General features: G+C 47.1%; 1 protein-coding gene across 3 annotated transcripts in view; it reads right to left on the bottom strand.

The window, feature by feature from the left end:
* Positions 1 to 21875, bottom strand: part of NARS2 (asparaginyl-tRNA synthetase 2, mitochondrial) — a 60479-nt gene that overhangs the window by 8472 nt on the left and 30132 nt on the right. For 2 of the 3 annotated variants that reach the window (XM_061343288.1, XM_061343286.1), the window contains 6 exons: positions 16775 to 16907; positions 7754 to 7852; positions 7294 to 7337; positions 5270 to 5336; positions 3550 to 3687; positions 2361 to 2458 (listed from right to left, as the gene is read on the bottom strand). In XM_061343288.1, coding sequence (XP_061199272.1) covers positions 2361 to 2458; positions 3550 to 3687; positions 5270 to 5336; positions 7294 to 7337; positions 7754 to 7852; positions 16775 to 16907 — 579 coding nt within the window. The remainder of the gene's footprint in view (positions 1 to 2360; positions 2459 to 3549; positions 3688 to 5269; positions 5337 to 7293; positions 7338 to 7753; positions 7853 to 16774; positions 16908 to 21875) is intronic. The other variant, XM_061343287.1, reaches the window with a different exon arrangement.

The following is a 21875-nucleotide window of genomic DNA, read 5'->3' on the forward strand; positions in this document are numbered from 1 at the left end:
GGGAGTGAGTCAAAGCCCCCCCACACGTGTGGCTATGTGGCTCCCCTTCCATAGTGCATGACCTCACTGAACTTCTGTAGCTTTATTCATGTGTGTAACTTCTGTAAAGCTACTAAATAAAATAGGCTTTTCTCCAGTTGCCACCGGTGAACCCTCTCTCCTTTTGCTGCCTTGGCAGAACCAGAGCAAAGTTGGGTTTTTTCCTATTTCTCTGAACATGAACAGAAAACCCTGAGAGCAGAGACCAATGCTCTCATCTCCAGTGCACTGCAGCTGTCTCTGACTGTGACTTGGAGAGCTATTGTACGAAGCGTGCACTAAGGAGACAAGAATCCTCCTGTTCTTTATTTCTCTCAGTTATGCTGGATCTGCAGGAAGCAGAATTTAAAAGCTTTAACAAATTACTTGGGCTCAGCAGATCAGATCCTGAGTACTCGAAACTGGGAACAACGTGTGAAAAGAGGTGTTACTTTTCCAGGTCATCCTCAATGCAGAGCTGTACTTTAAGGTCACTCAAGACACACCAAGTGTGAGGTGTCCCTGCCCATGGCAGGGGGCTGGAACTGAATGATCTTAAGGTCCTTTCCAACCCAAACCATTCTGTGATTCTATGTGCAGCTTGAAATACTTCCTATGGCTTCCCTGACAAACAAGGAAGCTTGGCTTCAACTTCCACATAGACCCTTCCTCCAGCCCCACACCTCAAGGGCTGTAAATTCCAAATCTCACTGGCAAACACTGCAAGTGAAGATGTGTGCAGCAGGCAACACCATACTTTGCTTCAGCTGAAGCATACCTGCTTTGGCAGAGTTTGCAAGGAGAACAGCAGGAAACACAGGGAATAATAACCTATACTACAAATTGAGAGCCAATGTTCTGGTGATTTTAATGGCCCTGCGCCTTTTGGATTCATCACGCTGAAATGGATTTTGCTCTTCTCCATTAACTAGATCTCTCTTTGTGAGCACGTGGCTGAGTTAAGCAACAAATTTAGGGGGCCTATAGGGATGCTGGGGAGGGACTCTTCATTAGGGACTGTAGTGATAGCACAAGGGGTAATGGGTTAAAACTGAAAAAGGGGAAGTTTAGATTGGATATAAGGAAGAAGTTCTTTACTGTAAGGGTGGTGAGGCACTGGAATGGGTTGCCCAGGGAGGCTGTGAATGCTTCATCTCTGGCAGTGCTCAAGGCCAAGTTGGACAAAGCCCTGGGTGAGGTGGTTCAGTGTGTGGTGTCCATGCCCATGGCAGGGGGATTGGAACTGGATGATCTTAAGGTCTCTTCCAACCCTAACTATTCTATGATTCTATAAATCCATTCCCAGTGTGTAAATGGTGTGACTCTGGGATTAATCCTCCTCCCAGAACTGCTTTGTGCAAATGTATGACTGGTCCAAATGGAAGTGCTCAAGGCCAGGCTGGACACAGGGGCTTGGAGCAACCTGCTCTAGTGGAAGATGTCCCTTGTCCATGGCAGGGGGCTGAAACTAGATGAGCTTTAAGGTCCCTTCCAACACAAATCATTCTATGATCCTATGAATGGTTCTTTTGAACAATCAGAGAATCATAGAACAGTCAGGGTTGGAAAGGACCTTAAGATCCTCCAGTTCCAACCCCTGTGCCACAGGCAGGGACACCTCACACTAAACCATGTCACCCAAAATCATGACTGTCTATGGGAGTAATTGTCTATGGGGAATTATTCCATCTATTATGTCAACTGTTGTTAACTAAACATCAGTTTTGATATTCTGACACTGAATTTAGCCCCAAATTACTTAAAGTCACATCATCCAGAATAAAGCAACAGGGAAGGAGCTGTATGACACAGTACAAGTCCCAGGCTTCCCACAAAGCTATTAGTAAAGAACCATATTCTCTGAAATGATGCTACTGGGGCCAGCTGCATCACAGTGAGAGAAGCTTCTGACCAAAATTGCAGTTTCTTGGTTACACAGTGTGATGACAAATATATCCAAGCTCTGCCTACGTGACAACTTCCACCTTTGCAACCCAATCTCAGCCTCAAAAGCTGTGAAGGAAAGGCGAAAGGATGAAATGTCTCGCATCAGACCCTGATCCTGATAGTCCCAGCAGATCTGAGGCATTCTGCTGCCTTAGCATAAACCAGACTTGTTCTCTGATGAGCTAAAACAGAGAGGCAGTTTGCATACCTACAGCAGAAGCACAAGAACTTCATCAGCTTGTGATCACCTACTCAGTTAAATAGGTATCTCAAAGACAAAACCAGGCTGCCTTTAAATACCATCAGCTGCCCTTCTGCCCTGTCCTACCAACCACTGAGGGCTGCTGAAACACTCTTCATCAGGCCATCTCCTGGCATCTGTGTGTTTTCCATACCTCTGTAAGCGTGACTCCAGCAAGGGCAGTCGCTCCTCTCTCAAGCTGCCTCCACACAACTCCCCTACTCCTGGCACCAGGAGATCAACTGCTGCAACCTTGAAAGAAAGAAAACTGATTTAAGCCACACCATGCAGCCATACGTCTCTGGCACAAGTACAGCTGACACTGATGGTTGTTTGGAATTAGGTAAAGTACTTGCACGTGCTTGAAAAGTCTCTTGTTGACTGGAGAAGGCTGGGAGGGAACTTTACAGTGATAACCATCAGGAAGTCTGCAGAAAACCTAAATGAGTGCAGTGATGTTCCAGACTGAGGACATCTATAGCAGGTGGTATGAACTGAATCCCATCATGTCACTCTGGTGACAACCTATGTACATAGGCAAGCCTGTGCAGGGTTTAAAGAACCCAATAGCAACTCAGAAGGAAGCAAAGACACACTGGCAGCTTCCCTTAGACTTTAAGCTGCTCTGATGCTGCAACTTGTGCTTATCCACAGCTGCCCTCACTTCTTCTACCAGCACTAACAGTAATGATACCAATGGATAAATGATCCTAGGGTTACCACTTCTGCTGTTAGGTTTGGGATGGCAGTTTCCTCTGTATTCTAGAGACACTTTACTTACCCCATAGTTGAACCATTGCTAGAATTAAAGCCACTGAAGTACCGCAGCGGTACAAGGTGGGGTAGTTGCTCCTTTCAGCAGAAGCAATGCTTCCAGTTGTCTCTGTTCAATTGCGAATCACACCTTCAAAGCAGGAGACGTGTGAAAAAAGAGCTTACTTCTTGTGCCCATCTGCTGTTTGAGGATTACGTGGATGCCACATTTGGATGATAAGAGAATCATGGACTACTTGCAGCCCTGCAATTGTAGGCATTTCACCCAGTAGTGCATAAGTTTACCAGGAAAATAAACTATGACAAACTTCTCTTAAGGGACTTAAACAAAAACTGAACACTATCCAGCTCCTGAATCTTCCCCATCCTGTTGTTCCTGCTTTGAGGATTTATTCTACAACAGGAAAAAGATTGGAGAGGATCACCTAATGGTCATATCTTATATTCTTGAGTGGAGAAACAGAAGACTATCCTTATCTATACGTGTATGCATGCATGTATCTACCTATCTATAGGCTAAGACACATGCCTAGCCAAAGAAGTGTTGGAAGTGTGACCCACAGACTCACTGTGTGCTGAGGTCCATCTTCATTGTCCCGCATGTAGAAAGGTTTGAGGTCATATGGGTAGTTAATCACAAACACTGGAACCTCACCACAGTGCTTCACCAGGTACTTTTCGTGCTCCGTCTGGAGGTCACAGCCCCACTGTAAAGACAGCAAAAGGGATTGGGATCCTGCTCTGGTGCATCTTGCCTGTGGCAAAGAGACCCAGCAAAATCCCTGTGTAGGAGAGATGTGCAGCTCTGAATAACATGAAACAAAGCACAGCAACTTCTCACACAGGCCATCTGTTAAGCAGAGTAAACAAGGCAGAGTAAAGCAATGAAAAGAACGTGGTCTGACTTCCACAGAACAGGGACAGATCATCTCTGCATCAAGCCCAAGCATTTAATATCAAACCAGAACAAACCCCAACCAAACAGAAAATAAACCCCAAAACCACACTCCACACACCTCAGAGGAAACAGGCACCTATCCAAAGTCAGCTTGCTCAAGCCAGCAACACAGCCTTATTTTTATATTACCTTTGGTATATAGGAAGCAGCTTTGCTAGGCTGACCGCTCTCTTCCCCGCTGGGTCCTGTTACATGCTACATTAATTCTCACTTAAGAAAACCCAGCATCCCATTAACCCATTCTCTGTTATCAGAAACCACGGACATTTGCAATGCCCTTCACATCTCCTTTCTTCCAGTGATGTTATAAATTCTGTGGCTTTTGACTAGAGACCATTATAGGATGTGCACAGAATACCAGGGGAGTGAAGAGGGGAACAGACATTCTGCAGACTCCTTATCTGAACTATGTTTGCTGTCTCAGACCAAGGCAGTACAGACAGAGGATCTGAGGTTCTACACCCACTGGTACACAGAGATGAGACAGTTACGCACTGGCTATGAAGGTGGCTTCAGCCCAGAGGGTTACCTTCCTCAAAGCATCAGACTGAGATGAAGATAAATCAGTATACATGAGATGCATGCTCTCCCAACTGCTCTGTGTGTGTGAAACTGGGTAAAACATGAGTTTTAGAAAACCAAAGAATAACAGACTGGTTTGTGTTGGAAAGGGCCTTAAAGTTCCTCCAGTTCCAACCCCCTGCCATGGGCAGGGACACCTTCCACTAGAGCAGCTTGCTCCAAGCTCTGTCCAACCTGGCTTTGAACACTGCCAGGGATGGGACATAATATCATAACCTAAGAGCATTAAAAACAGTAGCATATGATTCTTCGTCCCACTCAACATCCATGTTTTGGAAAGTCAATGGATTCCCTTTACTTACATCTTGATTACATGCTATTTTGACATGTTTTTGGCTTATTAGTCCTTGTCAAACTTGTGGTGCTCTCCTGTTATTCCTTTATTTGACGACTGTTGCAGCATCTCTCCTTAGATGACTGCTGCTGGATCCACAACACACTCAGCACTACTCACATACAAGAACATGAAGCGCCTTTGCTAAAGTCTTGGTCCTTGAACAGCAAACTCATCACTTCCTTCCCTGCACATTACATGTTCTCCTGCTACAGATCTCACTCCTTATATTGCTCCCACTGCAACCCCAAAGGGCAAAAGTGATACCTGGGTTGCAAGTGTTCAAACACCCCTTGGAGGGAGATATGCTACTGTATGAAGTAACAGCTCTTGTGGTATCAGAATAAAAGGAGATCTGTGAAGTTCAGGCCAGTTGTGAGCAGGCACAGGGACAAACCACCAGGGAAACACCTACCTCTGGCTTGAAAGTGAAAGCTTGAGAAGCTTGCTTCAGGATTTCCACTGCTTCACTGTAGGAAATGCTGCAGAGGAGGGAAGAAAAAGCCTTTAAGATAACTATGAGAGGAATAACAAAGTTTTCTGGCTAAGAGCCGCGCTGGAAAATGAAGGAGGCATTTCCCCCCCACCATGCCAACTTGTGCTGTGATGTCAGACTTCCCAGCAATGCTTCTCTGGATAGAAACCAAACCCCATTTTATATGGCAAAGAAGGCTGTTTTCCTGTGCTACATGCAGGGCAGGAAGTGCCAAGCTCTCCAGATACTTTTGCTTTATTGCGATGTTGCATTTGAGTCAGAAGTGAGCTCTGCAGAGAATTGCTTCTTAGAAACTGGTGGAAAACATTTCCTCATTGGTATGGCTCCAACAACACCACTCTCCTATTCAGGATGGTGTCAGGCAAAAATAACAGCCCAGAGTGCAAAGGGCTTGGAGCTCAAACATGTTCACTTCACTTTGCTAAGATCTTGACATTTATCTCAGGCTGGAAGTGAGGAAAAAGTGCTTTACAATGAGGATGGTAAAACACTGGCACAGCTTGCCCAGAGGGGTGGTGGATGTGTCACCCTTGGGGACGTTTAAGGCCAGGCTGGATGTGAGCAACCTGATTTAGTTGAAGATGTCCCTGCTCATTGCAGGGGGTTGGAACTGGATGGGCTTTAAAGGTCCTTTTCCAATCCAAACTATTCTATGATTCCGTGATTTGCAGCAATGTTTCTCTTCTCCTCTGACTCATCTGAGAGCGGATTCTCCATCAGCTCCCATCAAAACAAAATAACAGCATCATGGCAGAGCAAACAGAAAAAGTGCAGAGGAAGATGCTGCAGGTTTGGAAACTGGAAATCAAGACTCAGCAGAAGATACTTTTGCTGACACGTTTTCCATGTACCAAGCAAATGCTGTGGGCAGAGTGAAGAAAGAATAACCTGATCCCTATGATTTGATCTCTCTCTATCACTGGCTAAATCCAATTATAAACCAAATTCCTTAAAGGGCACAAGCTCCTTACACTTGGCTTCACTAATACAGGAAGGCTTCTGGTGGAAATACCTGAAGAAGAAATCTATTCCTCCATGTGTCTGGGTTATGTGAGGCCATGGTCCAGGTGAGGTATAGCATTGGCAGAGGTTCAGTGCATGTAACTGATGTGTATAAGCCAGGAATGCCCCTGCCAGTAGATGATGAAGAGGGAAACAGAGAGGGAGAAAGAGATGGGCTGAGTCACTCTTTTTTCCCTTGGACCATGGGAGAAGCTGAGTGTAACTCTGTCCTCTTGGGAATACAGCTTAGGTTCAAAGAGAGAAGGACTGGGATGGGGAGACATTGACTTCACTGAGGTCTCCCACAGTGCTAAATGCAGGTACAAGGCACAGGGTGGATCTATGATCATCGTGTTGCCCAAGTGTGGCTGTAGCTTAACGGGAAAACCAGTGCTCTGGGCTGAGCAGCCCTACAGTGCTCTGGGCCATGGAGAGCATCACTATTTGAAGAGACAGGCAAGAAAGTGTAGGGAAGGAGCTGTATTCTTGGGGGCATTCTTGAGAGAAATCAAAACCCTTCAGTTCTTTAGCACACAGGGAACTGGGAAAAGGAGCTGCACAAGCAACTGGAAATAGAAAACTAACTGGGACGTTACAACAGCAAACAATAGCTTCATAAAAAGGGAGCCACTTGAAGAAAGGCAGAGCACCAAAGCCAAACCCAAGCAGGGCAGTGAGGGAACCACTGTGCAGGTACGTGCTGGAAGGAAGATATACATATAGGAAGAAGATCTTGCCCAGGGAAGCCAAAGCCAAAGGCCAGCAGATTCAGATGCCAGTCTCATGCAGTACAGTACAAAGGGAACTGCAATTCATGCTCTTTTGGAGACATCACGCTAACCCAGAAGACACTGAGCTGGGAAAGGAAAAGGACATGCACAAAACAGCAACTCTTCCCCTAAAAGCCCTCATCCAGATCACTTTGAAACACAAGTACTTACATTACAAATCTCTTCTTCAGCATTTGTTCCAACCTGCCCTTGGTCAAAACAAGAGAAAATGAAAATGTAAAGCTACTCTTAAGGGTTCAAAGAACCAGAGGAAACTCAGAAGAGCACCTCCTTCCAAGTTTTAATGTGCAAGTCTGCATTGTCATCTAAATATGGGCCAAAACCCCAGCAATTCAGCGCTTAAAGGGTACCATGTTACAGCAGCTGATGATCCAGAGGTTGGATGATGTGACAGCTACAGTTCTGCCACATGAGCTACCAGCTATAGAAAGTTCTGTGTCCTCCCTCTGTTGGCCTGAACACTCACTCAGCCTCAAGACTGACCCTTAGCTCCTCATAGTTTGTTAACACGGGACAACACAGTAATAAAAATAATAACAAAATTAAGCCCCCTATAGTAAAAAGCCCCCAAAATGCATAAATTGCAGCTCTTTCCTGTCACATTTATTACCTTCTGGCCAGGAGCTATGTATTTATGAAATAGCTCAACATCACGAGGACATTTGGAGAGCACAGTGCTTGTTACAGTCTTGAAAAGATCTTCCATAACCTAATAGAGAAAACAGGAGGGCATGCAAAATTAACACTGCTTAAATGTCCCAGGCTATAAATAAAACACAGTGCACATCAGACAAAGGGTAGAGAAGGAGCTTCTGTCCTTCTGCATGGTCAGACTGCAGAACAGGATTGCTCAGTAGCTGAAGAGGACAGGAACCTGTATTTCTGCTCTCTGTTTAGGGCTTCAGTGCCTGCTGATGGCCTCAGTACCTTCAGTATGGTATCTCCAGTGAAAACGGAACAGCTAAAGTATTCAAGCAGCAGCCCTGGGCAGCCACAAACACCCACATTGCAACCACTCGTGGTGACTGCTCTCAGATTAATTATTAGTGAGATGCCTGTTCTGTAATGAGCAGTTCTGGGTTTTGCTTTGTTGTTAGAAGAGGCAGAACTAAAGGAAATGAGTACTCCTAGCACTGTGTGAGGTTCTGGTGTCCTCAACATAAAAATGACATGGAACTGGTGGAACAAGTCCAGAGGAGGCCACGAGGATGATCAGGGGCTGGAGCAGCTCCTGTATGAAGATAGGCTGAGAAAGTTGGGGCCTTCCAGTGTCTGAAGGGAGCTACAAGGATGCTGAAGAGGGACTCTTCATCAGGTACTGTAGTGACAGGACAAGGGGTGATGGGTTCAGACTGAAACAGGGGAAGTTCAGGTTGGAGATAAGGCAGAAGTTCTTTACTGTGAGGGTGTTGAGGTGCTGGCACAGGGTGCTCAAAGAAGTGGTAAATGCTGCATCCTTGCAGTGTTCAAGGCCAGGTTGGACAGAACCTTGGGTGACATGGTCTAGTGTGAGGCATCCCTGCCCATGCAGGGGGGTTGGAACTACATGACATTAAGGTCCTTTCCAACCCAAACCAGTCTGTGATTCTGTGAAATGTGCACTCTGTAGAGCCAGCACATCAAACAGATCCCAGCTAGACAGACTGCTCAGTAGGAGCAAAGCAAGGAGAACACATGATGAGGAGAGAGCTAAAGCAGAGGACAGTAATGCAGGGATGTTTGAGAAACTAAAAATAGATGTGGTTTCATTTCCCTAAACCAATGTGAATTAACTACATGCCATTATCATACAATTTGGATATACTTTCCCAGTAAAACAGGCTTCACCCATGAAAAAAACGCCATTTTGGTTTTGACCAAAAGAAGTCCCCATGTGGGATGCTGTGGGGTTCTGATCAGCTTTGAGTGATCTTCTCTTTTGGGTAAGCAAAGCAGAGCATCCAAGACACTCGCTGTTGTGCAGGTTAAGAGTTCCCATGGCTCCTCATAGCCCACCTGCATGAAGGGGTAGTTGGTACCTGTGCAGTACTGATGATCCCAACTCTTCTTCAATCACCATCCCTAATCTTATCGCCTTAAGAAACAGAGCCATGCAACCAGGCTGCACATCTCAGCTTGAGATAGGACCAGGTTCTTCCCACCTCTGAAAGTCTTGGTACATCCTGGCTTTTATTGTGAGCATCTTTAGCTGTAGAGTGGAGAGAAGTGAAGTATCCACTGACGATAACTAAGTGAGTAGCAGTCTGTAGACACAGCAAAGCCCAAGGGAGACTAACTGTGACAAGACAAACCTGATGTTCAATCAGCAGACCTGAGCAGGTCTCTGCACGGCAAGGCACCAGATCTTAAGAGGGTAAGAGGAACAAAAGGCACAGAAAAGAAGAAGCTGGGCTACTGACATAGCCAAGATGAGATTTCAGGCACGTTATTCAAACTCTCATGCTTAGAAGAACATCCTTCATCACCTGAACCACCTCTGCATCCCAGCAGCCCAGAGGAGCTGGTAAATCCATTCTGACTCCTCTGGAGCCAAACTCAGCCTCTGTACTCTTGCATCAACGTGGGCCCTCAAGATCCAAATAAAGGAACAGCATTACCATATGCAGATGAAGAGTTTTCCCCCTCCTGGTACTCAAAACACAGAGGAAATGAAAAGCCAGCATTCCTGCTGCTGAGTAGCAAATAACCAACCAGGCAGCTTTGAACTTTCTTCAAAGTAGCAAGAAAAAGGCTTATGCAAATGAAATTAGAAAACTTCTTGGCATTTCATCTGGTTTCACCAGGCAGACAAAGGGATTTTACATGAAGCTTCCTCTTTCTAGCAAATGAAAGTATCATCTGGTTTCAGAAGAGCATGTTGTTTAATTAGCACTTCTTTTCCTCGCTGCGCGATAAAGTAACAGTTAGGTTCCCACAGCATTCCACATGAGCAGCTTCCTCCTGTGGAAAAAAGAGGTGGGTGGGATGGGAAAAACAATCTGAGGAACATTTCCAGGTTTGAAATGGAGGTTTTTATCCTGGCAAAAGAGACAGACATGTGGGTCATGCGTTGGCCTCCTCGCTGCTCTTAGCTCTTATTCATACCAAATGTGCATTAGGCATGAACAGGGGAGGGGAAAAAGAAAGGGAGGGGGGGAAAGCTGTTGAACTGAGAAGTTCTGGCTTTGAGCATAATGAAGGACTGGAGAACAGGCTATATATGAAAATGAGTGGGGAAACATAAGCACTGGCTCGTTGGTTTGAGGGAAGACATGAGCTGGAGATACAGGCCAAGTGATGGGTTTGAACATATCCTGAAAGAAACATGGGACTGTAGTCATAGGACAACGGGTAACGGGTTCAAACTTAAACAGGGGAGATTTAGGTTGGATGTAAGGCAGAAGCTCTTCCCTGTGAGGGTGCTGAGGCACTGGAGAGGGGCTTGGGACAAGGGCCTGTAGGGACAGGCCAAGCGGAATGGCTTGAACCTGCCCAAGGGGAGACTGAGCTGAGCTCTTAGGCAGAAGCTCTTCCCTGTGAGGGTGCTGAGGCGCTGCCACAGGGTGCCCAGAGAAGCTGTGGCTGCCCCATCCCTGGCAGTGTTCAAGGCCAGGTTGGACACAGGGGCTTGGAGCAAGCTGCTCTAGTGGAAGGGGTCCCTGCCCATGACAAGGGGTTGGAAATGGGTGACCTTTAAGGTTCCTTTCAACACAAACCAGTCTGGGATTCTCTGTTTGGTAAATGACTTGGGGAAAAAGCCATTGGAATAACAACAATTAGCTCACCCCAGGGGAGGGACTCCTGATGCCCAAAAGCCCATCAATATCGGTGCTTCATAATGGGAATGCAGAAGTTTTGCTGTTAGGGCAGAGAAGGACAAAGAGATGTTCCCCCTTCTCCCTCCCAGCCTATCTCTCTTCACCTTTCAAAGCAGTTCAGCAGTATCAATTCTGGCTTTCCCTGATGTTGCTGCGGAACTTAATGGTTAACTGTCCAATTTAGATGAGGAGCAGCTCCCAGCTGTATTATTTAATTTTAACTTGGATCTTCTGATATTGCAACTTATGCTCTTCCCAAATAAAATTATAACCAGAGCTGAAACAGAGAAAGTCATCCAAAAAACAGCACTAAGTGTCAGCAGCAGCAATTGAAGGTGCTGTGTACTACAAGAAGGGCTCAAGTCACCATCTTCATTGCACAAGACACTTTCAGGAAACTCACAAGAGCAGCCAGTTGAATTTGTGTTGCTGCATTACCTCGGCCATGCATATGGCCGCAGTGTAGATCACAGGGTATTTACAGATGAAACATTCACCAAGTGGACCACTATTTCTTGTCTTCATGCTTGCTCACACACACCGTATGTGTGTGCACATAGACACACACATACACAGAGGGGAGATTTGCATCTGATCTTGGTCATGAAGTCTCCTCTCTCAGCTATATAGCAGATCAGGACCCACTCTGGAGAGATGCTGTTGTTATAGAAACATAGAATGGTTTGGGCTGGAAGGGACCTTAAAGCTCATCCAATCCCAACCCCTGCCACGGGCAGGGACCCCTTCCACTGGAGCAGCTTGCTCCAAGCCCCTGTGTCCAACCTGGCCTTGAACACTGCCAGGGATGGGGCAGCCACAGCTTCTCTGGGCACCCTGTGCCAGCGCCTCAGCACCCTCACAGGGAAGAGCTTCTGCCTAAGAGCTCAGCTCAGTCTCCCCTCTGGCAGGTTCAAGCCATTCCCCTTGGCCTGGCCCTACAGGCCCTTGTCCCAAGCCCCTCTCCAGCTTTCCTGCAGCCCCTTTAGGCACTGGAGCTGCTCTAAGGTCTCCCCTTCAGGAGCCTTCTCTTCTCCAGGCTGCCCCAGCCCAGCTCTCTCAGCCTGGCTCCAGAACAGAGCTGCTCCAGCCCTCGCAGCACCTTTGTAGAATGGGTCCAGTCTGTATGGAAATCTCTGGATTGACTGGAGCCATTGCCCCTCCAGTCTTGAACTGAAAGTCCAACGTTCCCACATTCATCTCTCCTCTGAGACGCCTGCTGCCCCCCTCTCCTCCTCTCTTCAGCGCTGTGTCTTGTAGCTGTATTTGTAGGTCATCATCTTCTGCTCTTCATTCTGCTGTCTTGGCAGTGCACTGGATTTAAAGGATCTCACTTCACTCATGATACTAATGGGGTCTCAAAGAGTTCATACATGCAGACATTATTGAATTCAAACACACACAAAATGTTAAAACCCATATTATTATGTAAAATTAGGAAATGCCAGAAGGAAGTTTTCCTGAGTGTATTTTTGGGAGTTTCTGGATAGCGTTAGTCTTCCTTGACAAGGTCACATCCTAGCAGGATTGTCTCTTTAAGAGATGGACAATACACCTCTTTAAGATGAAGAACACAATTCAACACACAGTATTTGGGCTCTGCCCCGAGGGCAGAAGTATTGTCTTCCACTGGTTATGTACTTCATCAAAATTAGTCTGCTGTCATTGCAGACCAGCGACATGGAGCATTATTACCTCCATTTACAGAAGGGATTCGAGGCATGAAATGAAGTCAGCAGTAGTGCCGAAGCTGGGTGTCTGTTTCAGGCCACCTCAGATCTGATACACGGGTGGGGGTCCATTCCCAAAGCAGTTTGTGCGTGGAGTATTTTGTCTTCAGTGCCAAGGCAAAGGCAGTTGGGCAAATCTGACTGGAGGCTCCAGGGAACAAACACTGGTAAGCATGTGGAAAGGATCTGCTCCAAGTGCCCTGCACAGGGCTCTATAGGGACATCTGGGTATCTGCAGGGCTACAAGTTCCTTCTGTGAAGTGGCATCTACCAGCCACAGCTGAGATTCTCTGCTCCCTAACCTCCACCAGCATTTATTGTTCAGCTTCAATGGCCTGTGAAGGAGTGGTCTGACAGACAAGACTCTCCTTTTCATGACAAGAGGCCATTTTACAAGGGCCTGTAGGGACAGGCCAAGGGCTTTAACCTTTAACCCTCTGGCTTTAACCTGCCAGAGGAGAGACTTAGACGACCTCTTAGGCAGAAGCTCTTCCCTGTGAGGGTGCTGAGGCACTGGCACAGGGTGCCCAGAGAAGCTGTGGCTGCCCCATCCCTGGCAGTGCTCAAGGCCAGGTTGGACCCAGGGGCTTGGAGCAAGCTGCTCTAGTGGAAGGGGTCCCTGTCTGTGGCAGGGGGCTGGAGCTGGAGGAGCTTGAAGGTCCCTTCTAACACAAACCAGTCTCTGATTCTATGATACTGTCTTAACTTGATCTTTGTGTAACTCCCTTCTTTTTCTCATCCAGTTTGAAAGAGAAGCATAGAAGAGTTAGGGTTGGAAAGGACCATCTAATTAAAACCCCCCTGCCATGGGCAGGGACACCTCACACTAAACCATCTCACACAAGGCTTTGTCCAACCTGAACACCACCAGGGATGGAGCATTCACAGTCTCCCTGGGCAACCCATTCCAGTGCCTCACCACCCTAACAGGAAAGGATTTCTTCCTTATATCCAGTCTAAACTTCTCCTGTTTAAGTTTTAACCCATTACCCCTTGTCCTGTCACTACAGTCCCTAATGCAGAGTCCCTCCTCAGTATCCCTATAGGCCCCCTTCACACACTGGAAGCTGCTCTGAGGTCTCTACACAGCTTCTCTTCTCCAAGCTCCACAGCCCCAACTTTCTCAGCCTGGCTCCATACAGGAGCTGCTCCAGCCCCTGAGCATCCTCGTGGCCTCCTCTGGACTTGTTCCAACAGGTCCATGTCCTTTTTATGTTGAGGACACCAGAACTGCACACAGTGCTCCAGGTGAGGTCTCACGAGAGCAGAGCAGAGGGACAGGATCACCTCCTTCGACCTGCTGGTCACGCTCCTTTTGATGCAGCCCAGGATACGGTTGCTTTCTGGGCTGCAAGCGCACACTGAAGCTGGCTCATGTTCATTTTCTCATTGCCCAGCACCCCCAAGTCCTTCTCCTTGGGCTGCTCTGAATCTCTTCTCTGCCCAGCCTGTAGCTGTGTCTGGGATTGCTGCGACCCAGGTGTAGGACCTTGCACTTGGCATGGTTAAACTTCATGAGGTTGCCATCAGCCCACCTCACAAGCGTGTCAAGGTCCCTCTGGATGGCATTAAATGCCTTAGGGGAACCTCACTCGACTATTCTGGAAGAGACCACAGATGATGCTTCTGAGATACACTCACATAAACCCTCTGCACTAAAGTAGCAACACTGTCACCCAGCCATGCAGGGTTGAGTACTACACTGAGCACATGGGACTTTCCACAGAAAGTATTGTGAAACCAGCACCATGAGAGTTGAAGCTTCTTTGTAGCTCTAAAACACATTTTGGCACAAAACACGCATTTAGATTGCATGATCAAGACACATGAGACTTCACAGGAATTGTGCTACTAATTTAGGAATAACCAAGCACTATTCCAGGCTATTACGGTGGGGAAAAAAGACCATTGCTCCAAGATTCCAGGCCCTTTGCTCCCAAATACGTGTAACTTTGTTATTAACTCTTCCTTTTCCTTTAATTTTGTAAGGAAATGTGTCTTTTGGAGCTTTGGCTGAGAGAAAACTCTCAAGCCAGTGAATGGCAAACACGTACCTCTTCATAGCAAGGCTCTTCTTTCATGGTGTATAAGCACACACCTCACACTGAGCATTCCCAGCACACTGACTTGCTGCAGTGAAGAGGTATTCAGTACATGTTGAATACCAGTTTTAAAACTCAAGTTTTAAACAATCCAGCTCTTATGTGAGGCCAAAGTTCAGATGCTCACCCTGGCCAAGAGCCCCTGAGGCTCTCAACTGGGAGCTCTACACTGAACAAAGAATATACAGATGATAGCAAACCAAGTGCCCAAGGGGCAGATCCATGACAGAACAGTGAATTTAGGTCAGTGATGAGGGGAAAGAGAAACTTCAGTTTATGGCTTTAGAGCAGCTGTCAGGTTTGTTTTGTTTTGAAGGAGAGATTGCCCAATGGTTTAAAAATAAGTGAAATGGGAACTCCACTTCTGCAAACAAGAACAGCACAGAAGTAAGTGTGTTGCAATGCAGGCTCGCTATGAGGAATACAAAATTATGGCTGCTGGGAGGCTTTCTGCTATAGGGTAAGACTTTGGAACACGAAGGAAGAAGAGAAAGAGAAGAGCACAAGCAGAGACTTCACAAGATCTTTAGCAACAACAAAAGCCAAGCCAAGGAGGGAAGTTCCTCTTTTCCTTACAATAAAAGCCCTACACAGTCCAGAACAGTTCTCAGATCTAATTCTCTGAATTGACTGAACTGGCTATCTGTCCTTTAAAAAGGCAAGAAATGAGGGTTCTCAGCACAAAAGTACAGATACACAAAAACACAGTACTGAAAGAGGGGAGACTGAGCTGAGCTCTTAGGCAGAAGCTCTTCCCTGTGAGGGTGCTGAGGCGCTGGCACAGGGTGCCCAGAGAAGCTGTAGCTGCCCCATCCCTGGCAGTGTTCAAGGCCAGGTTGGACACAGGGGCTTGGAGCAAGCTGCTCCAGTAGAAGGGGTCCCTGCCTGTGGCAGGGGTTGGAGGTGGATGAGCTTTAAGGTCTCCTTCAACACAAACAAGTCTGTGACTCTAAGATTTTATATCTTAATGATGTGCTCAAGGGCTCAAAGGGAAAATCCTGCTTATTATACTAGATAAAGGCAGTAAAAACTTCAATCAGCTCCTTATTACCTAGAGAAAGAGGGAGCTCAGAAAGCATAAACGCAGATTTATGCCGTGCTCTAAAAATACACAAAGTTCTCCTGGAGAAAAGGTGAAAGAAAATAAAGAAAGGGATGCTATGAATGACGGAGCGGAGATTCCCAGCAGGTCAGCTTATACAGCCCATTGCCATCCAGACACCCAAGATGCAGAAGCAGCACACACAAGAGATAGAGGATGTCAGCTCTGCTCAGGCCATACTGACTCAGCTGCCTGTATGTGATCCAGGCAGAAGAATCCAACACATGGATGTTACTTCTTACAGTGCCTCAGGTCTTTTTCTTTTTAAGGCTGTTTCTCCAATAGCTTCCCAAGGAGCTTATCTGATATATGACAGCATGTGGATGTTTACTTACAAGTCCTACTGGGAACAAGCTGGCTTGTGCTGAGACTAGTACAATGCTTTAGCATCCATCATGAGGTTAAACTGCAACCAAGAGGTCAATCCTGAAAAACCAAAAGCTGGCTGACTAAGGATTTCTTTCAGTCCTCTGCTAAAGCCACAGTGAATAGTGTATGCCAGGAACTGCTGTTTCTGCTTCAGATTTCAATGCAGGTTTCAAGAAGCTCCTTACAAGCATACCCAGGGACACACTGCATAGATACTGCTCAGACTCACTGGAGATGCTGCAGAGTTGGAAGGGGAGAGTGCCACTTTCATTAGCACATTTACACATTTCCTAGCAACACAGCAACTGTGCAGCCTCCCATTCAGATGAGGGCTGTGTTGGCACCTCTCTCTTCCCTTCCAAATTCCCTCTGTGGCTTCACTTCTGCTGAGCAAACCCTGATCCTTGGAAAGCCTCTTTGCAACCTCTACATAAGGCGAAAGGAGCTATGACCTCAACTGAGGGCAGGAAACACAGCTCAGGGAGGAAGCAGCAGCTCTGGCACTGGTCCTGCACAGACACTTGGAGTGCTCACCTGCATGATGTCTTGAAGGCTCTCGGTGAAGGACAGCTCAGCCTCCACCATATAGAACTCTGCCAGATGCCGGCGACTCTGTGAGTTCTCCGCTCGGAACGTTGGGCCAAAGGTGAACACACGGGTAAAAGCCCTGCAAGCACCAAGAAACAGGCAGGTCAGGCCCAGCACGCAGGTGAGTCTGTTATAAAGCCCTCATGTTTCTGTTTCATCTTTGACCAGTTTAATGGCACTTCTGGGTATGCTGCTGTTACGCTCCTTCATCCAGGGATGGAGAGGGGTTATGCACACATCTCCACGGCTCAGGGAGATTGCACAAACCCTACTCAGCTTTCACTTAACACCATTCATGCTCAAAGAGCTTTTTGTAGCTGTGCAGGAAAAAAAAATGCTGTTCTGCAGAACTGCATCATTGGAGAAGCACCCAGACATCGCACCAATCAGGCTCCCCTTGTCCAGGTGCGGTTTTGGCTGCAACATCTGACCTTTATGGGTGCTGTGGCATCCCAAAGCTCAGCAGAGAGGGTCCTGCTACTGGTGCTAGCACTGAGAGGTGGCAGGGGAAGGCCCCAGGATGGATGATGCACAGTGTATGTCCTGCCATCCCCCTCTAGTGGCAAACCCAAAGCTAACTGCTAAAAGAGCCTTCCAGCCTGGACTCCTTCCACACAACTCAAAATGCTTCAGCTGAAAGAGGTCCCTGCTGCGGAGAACACATCTGGGATATTATGTTACGCAGAAGCAACCAATGCATTTCCTATTACGAAGCTATTTCTCCAACAGCCTTCTGGGGACTCTATTTAAACACATTCTCTCTTGTTCTGCAGCCACATCATGCTGTATTACACAGGATACAAAAAGCTTTCTTGACTCTCCACTTCCTTAGTAAGACACCTTCCTATCAACAGCAACACACCTTTTAAAGGTTTATTTTTTGCTGTGGGGAAGCCACACTCCAAGCAATACCTTTAACACTGTGGGCTCCGAGCACCTGGGCTCCTGGACATCCTCAAGCCAGTGAGAGCTTCCCAAAGAGAGTCAGCTGTGTTTCCTCTCAATGCTGCATGGGAAGCAAACCAAGATGAGGGAGTGAGCTGCTTCACAAAACCCATGGACTGGGTCGCTGCTGCCTCTGGGTTCATCTTTAACTTGACACTATTATAGCTGTAGAGAGCGTGTAGGAGCAAAAGAACCTGATCAGTAGAGATTAAGCACAGTTTAACACTCATGAAAGGCTGTGTGCTAATTGCTGGGGTTGGCATTTGACTCGCACCTTGCTCTGCAAGCTTTCAACTGAAAGAGGATGTTCACTGAAGTTTCTGCACAGGCTAATTTTGTTCAACTGAAGTTTAAATAAACACCACTACACAAAGCAGCGTTTTCCCTTCACCCCTGATGGAGGCATCTACACCACAAATAAAGGAACACACACATTCGGCTTCTCTCATCTGTTCCCTCATGTCACATGATGGTTAAAGGTTATGATCCAGAGAAACAGAACTCTCTTTTTCCTTGAGTTTCTAGTAGTAAACACACCAGAGGAAAGTTCCAGGTCAAGCCTGAATACGTAGTGTGCCTGTAGGTTTCTCTTCCCCATGGGCTCTGCTTTCCTTGCTCCAACAAACACATTTTGTCTCTGCTTTGTTCCAACACCTGCACTCATACATGACCACAGCACCTACGATGCTAACCAAGTATCTTTCCTCAAGCATCATTTTCAGTTGCCTCTTTCCCCTGTGCTCCCCTTCTCTCTTGCTGGGATGTTACTATAAACTTCTGCCGTCACTTGATCATCCTCCTTCAAGCTGCCCTTTGCTGTAGCGTCTACAAAACCTCAGCAGTGTTTAGATAAGTGACGTACCAAGACTATTACTCACTGCACAGGTCAGTATTATCTCATCAGTTCCTTGTGCTCCCCCATCTGGAGCCATCTGTTGTCTTGGGTCACACAGAAACCCATGTCCTTCCTCACAAGGCTTTTCTGGTTTGTTTTTCAGTTTTCCATGTTCCTGCAGCACCTGGCACAACAAGGTCTTGGATGCAAAGCTTAAGAGCCTCAACTGCTATAGCAATACAAACAACAAACATAAACCAATGAGTCACTGGACAGAATTGTTCAATATCGCTTTTGCTTGCCAGGCCACAGAGGTCGGCCTGCAGTGGGAAACAGGAGATGCAGGTTCTCCTGCTACCTGTGCCCAGGTTTTAGGCTTTGCTGAAACATTTCAATCTGGGGCTCTTCAGTTAAAGAATTTCCCCTAAATACATAAATAACAGTTGTGATTGGGCCAGGACTGGGCACAAGACTAAAGCATGTTGAAAAGCTTGCAACTGCTGAAGTACCCACTCAGGTCTGCTTGGTTTGATGTGCAGGTCTCTAAAATCTCGCTGATAGGAAGTCCTTAAAGCAACACTTGAAAGTGTGGTACCAGCTGCCTTGCAGGAGATCCTGCCCCACAGAGCAACAGGATTCAGTGAGACACACATTTCTCACAGTTCTTAGGGATATTGGGGCTGTTCAGCCTGGAGAAGAGAAGCTGCGTGGAGACCTCAGAGCAGCTTCCAGTGTCTGAAGGAGGTCTGTAGGGATGCTGGGGAGGGACTCTTCATCAGGGACTGGAGTGATGGGACAAGGGGTGATGGGTTCAAACTGAAACAGGGAAGTTCAGGTTAGATAGAAGGCAGAAGTTCTTTACTGTGAGGGTGCTGAGGCGCTGGCACAGGGTGCACAGAGAAGCTGTGGCTGCCCCATCCCTGGCAGTGTTCAAGGCCAGGTTGGACACAGGGGCTTGGAGCAAGCTGCTCCAGTGGAAGGGGTCCCTGCCCGCGGCAGGAGTTGGAACTGGCTGAGCTTTAAGGGCCCTTCCAACCCAAACCAATCCGGGAGTCTGTGATTCTATGATTCTCAGCAGCTGTCCAGGCATGGCATTGACATTCCAGTGACTATAGGTTACTACGATAGATGAGAGTCTCCAGCAATGCTACTGTGAGCACTTTGACCTGGTTCTTCTTCCCTACTGACTAACAGGCCAGGCATGATGACTAGTTATCTTCCAAGGGGCTTGCTGACTGCAAGATATCCGAAAGTAATGAAAAATAAAGCCCTTATTGCTCCCAAGATGTCAACCATGGTCAAATGCTTCACAGTCACACATCGATTTTGTGCTGCAAGAATAAAGCCTCTCTGTGCCTGAGATGGAGCTTTTGGGGAAGACAAGTGCAGAACAACTCCCATAGAAACTGATTTCAGTCTTTACTCAGCAACAGGCATCCTATGAGGACCAATATTCTCTAACTTGTACACTGAGTACCACCTTTGTGTACAAAACTGAACCGTTAGCATCACAACTTCATGGACTATCCCAAGGTGCTCAACAACAGCAAGGGTAAGGCCCCTGGGACAGCCTGTAGAGAACCTTGCATCATTGATGTAGGGCTGCATTTGCCTGGAAAGAAGGAAACAAACCCCAAACAAATAAAGCCCAAACCCACATCTACAGAGAGAGGAGGAACCATTCGCTGCTCAGGGAAATCGTAAAGGGAAAAAGATAGATACAAATAACTGTGAGAGCCTCACCATGATCCTGGGACCCTGGCAAAGGGAAACTAGCCAGATGTCATGCTGGCAAAGTGATCAAAGGAGTGCTGTAAATGCAAGTCATGTGGTCATGGCAGCTTAGCACTGATCAGAGGCCTGCACTAACAGAGAGAACTAAAAATACACGCAGGCCATGTTATCAACGCTAAGCGTGAACAGCTAGTTTTCATCCAGGCATCACACACTGTTTACTGGCCTCTGCCATTCCAGACATCAAGCAAATGCACACAAATCCAACCTTTATTTGTAATTCATCTGCCATTAAAAAACGTATCAGTGATTTGATATGCTTCTGTATCACATTCAGCATGTACAAACACATTAGAGAAGAGGGATGGGAGAGGACTCCAGCTCTGATTTCAGCGTACCGAAGGCAAAAGCAGTCACTCTGTTCTGTGTGCATTCAGCACCTAGCACAATGGAGTCTCAGTCAGGGCTGTGACTCTGATGCTCTCTGATAGAAATAATCCATCATTTAACATTCCCAGACCTCTGCAAGACTTCCAGCATTCAAAAATAACTTGGGAACTCTGCCTTAAGGATCCAAAAGTGCCTAGGTCAGATGGGGCTGTGTGCACTCAAGAGTCTTTGAAATACATCAGTACTGCTAACTCCTCATCTCCAACAAAAGCACATACACACAAGGGGGAAAAAAACAAGCCCAATAATCTGTCGAGCTCTTTTCCTTAGCCATTCCAAGCAGAGCAGTAATGTCTGTAACACTGTCCTTGTACGTGCTAGCAAAGAAGACAAGAGAGGCTTTGAAAGGAGACCCTTTGCAGCTCAGCTTCCCCCAGATCAGAGCTCTGGACAGCAAGGCCAAGTGCATTTATGCTGTTCACAGGCACTGCCAGGGTCGACACCAGGAGAAGGCACAGAGCTCCTTAATTAATTGCTCCTTTTCTGGGGCTCTGTTTTGCTCTGCCCAGTTCTCTGGGAAAGTTTGAGATCTTAATGGGGAGGCCAAGAGAATAGCCACAGCGCTCCTTCCGATACACTGAAACGCTGCGCAAGGCAGGGCTCCATCCTGCAAAATGGGTTTAAACTTACACAGGGGAACTTCAGGTTGGATGTAAAGAAGTTCTTCCTGTGAGGGTGCTGAGGCACTGGAATGGGTTGCCCAGAGAAATGGTAAATACCCCATCCCTGGCAGTGTTCAAGGCCAGACTGGACAGAGCCTTGGGTGCCATGGTTTAGTGTGAAGTGTCCCCGCCCATGGCAAGGGGTTGGAACTGGATGAACCTAAGGTCCTTTCCAATCCAAACCATTCTATGATCCTGTGAAAATGCTGAGCTTGCCTGCTCCAACCCAGTGAAGGGATTAGCCACCTTCCAGTACAGGCTCACAGGAGTCCCTCTGTACGCAGACAGCAGTGCTTGGATGCACTGCTGGAGCACAGCATCCTCCACATGGATGATCACTGCATGAAGGCTCATTCTTGCACTGTCTGAGTTTGTGATCCCCACCCTGTGAACACTCAGGAAGGGAGAAACTTCCCCCTTC

The sequence above is a fragment of the Neopsephotus bourkii genome, unplaced genomic scaffold, assembly GCF_033783945.1.
Source record: "Neopsephotus bourkii isolate Nb327-2 ecotype Australia unplaced genomic scaffold, CSIRO-AGI_Nbou_v1 NB_1825, whole genome shotgun sequence".
NCBI classification, from domain to species: domain Eukaryota; kingdom Metazoa; phylum Chordata; class Aves; order Psittaciformes; family Psittacidae; genus Neopsephotus; species Neopsephotus bourkii.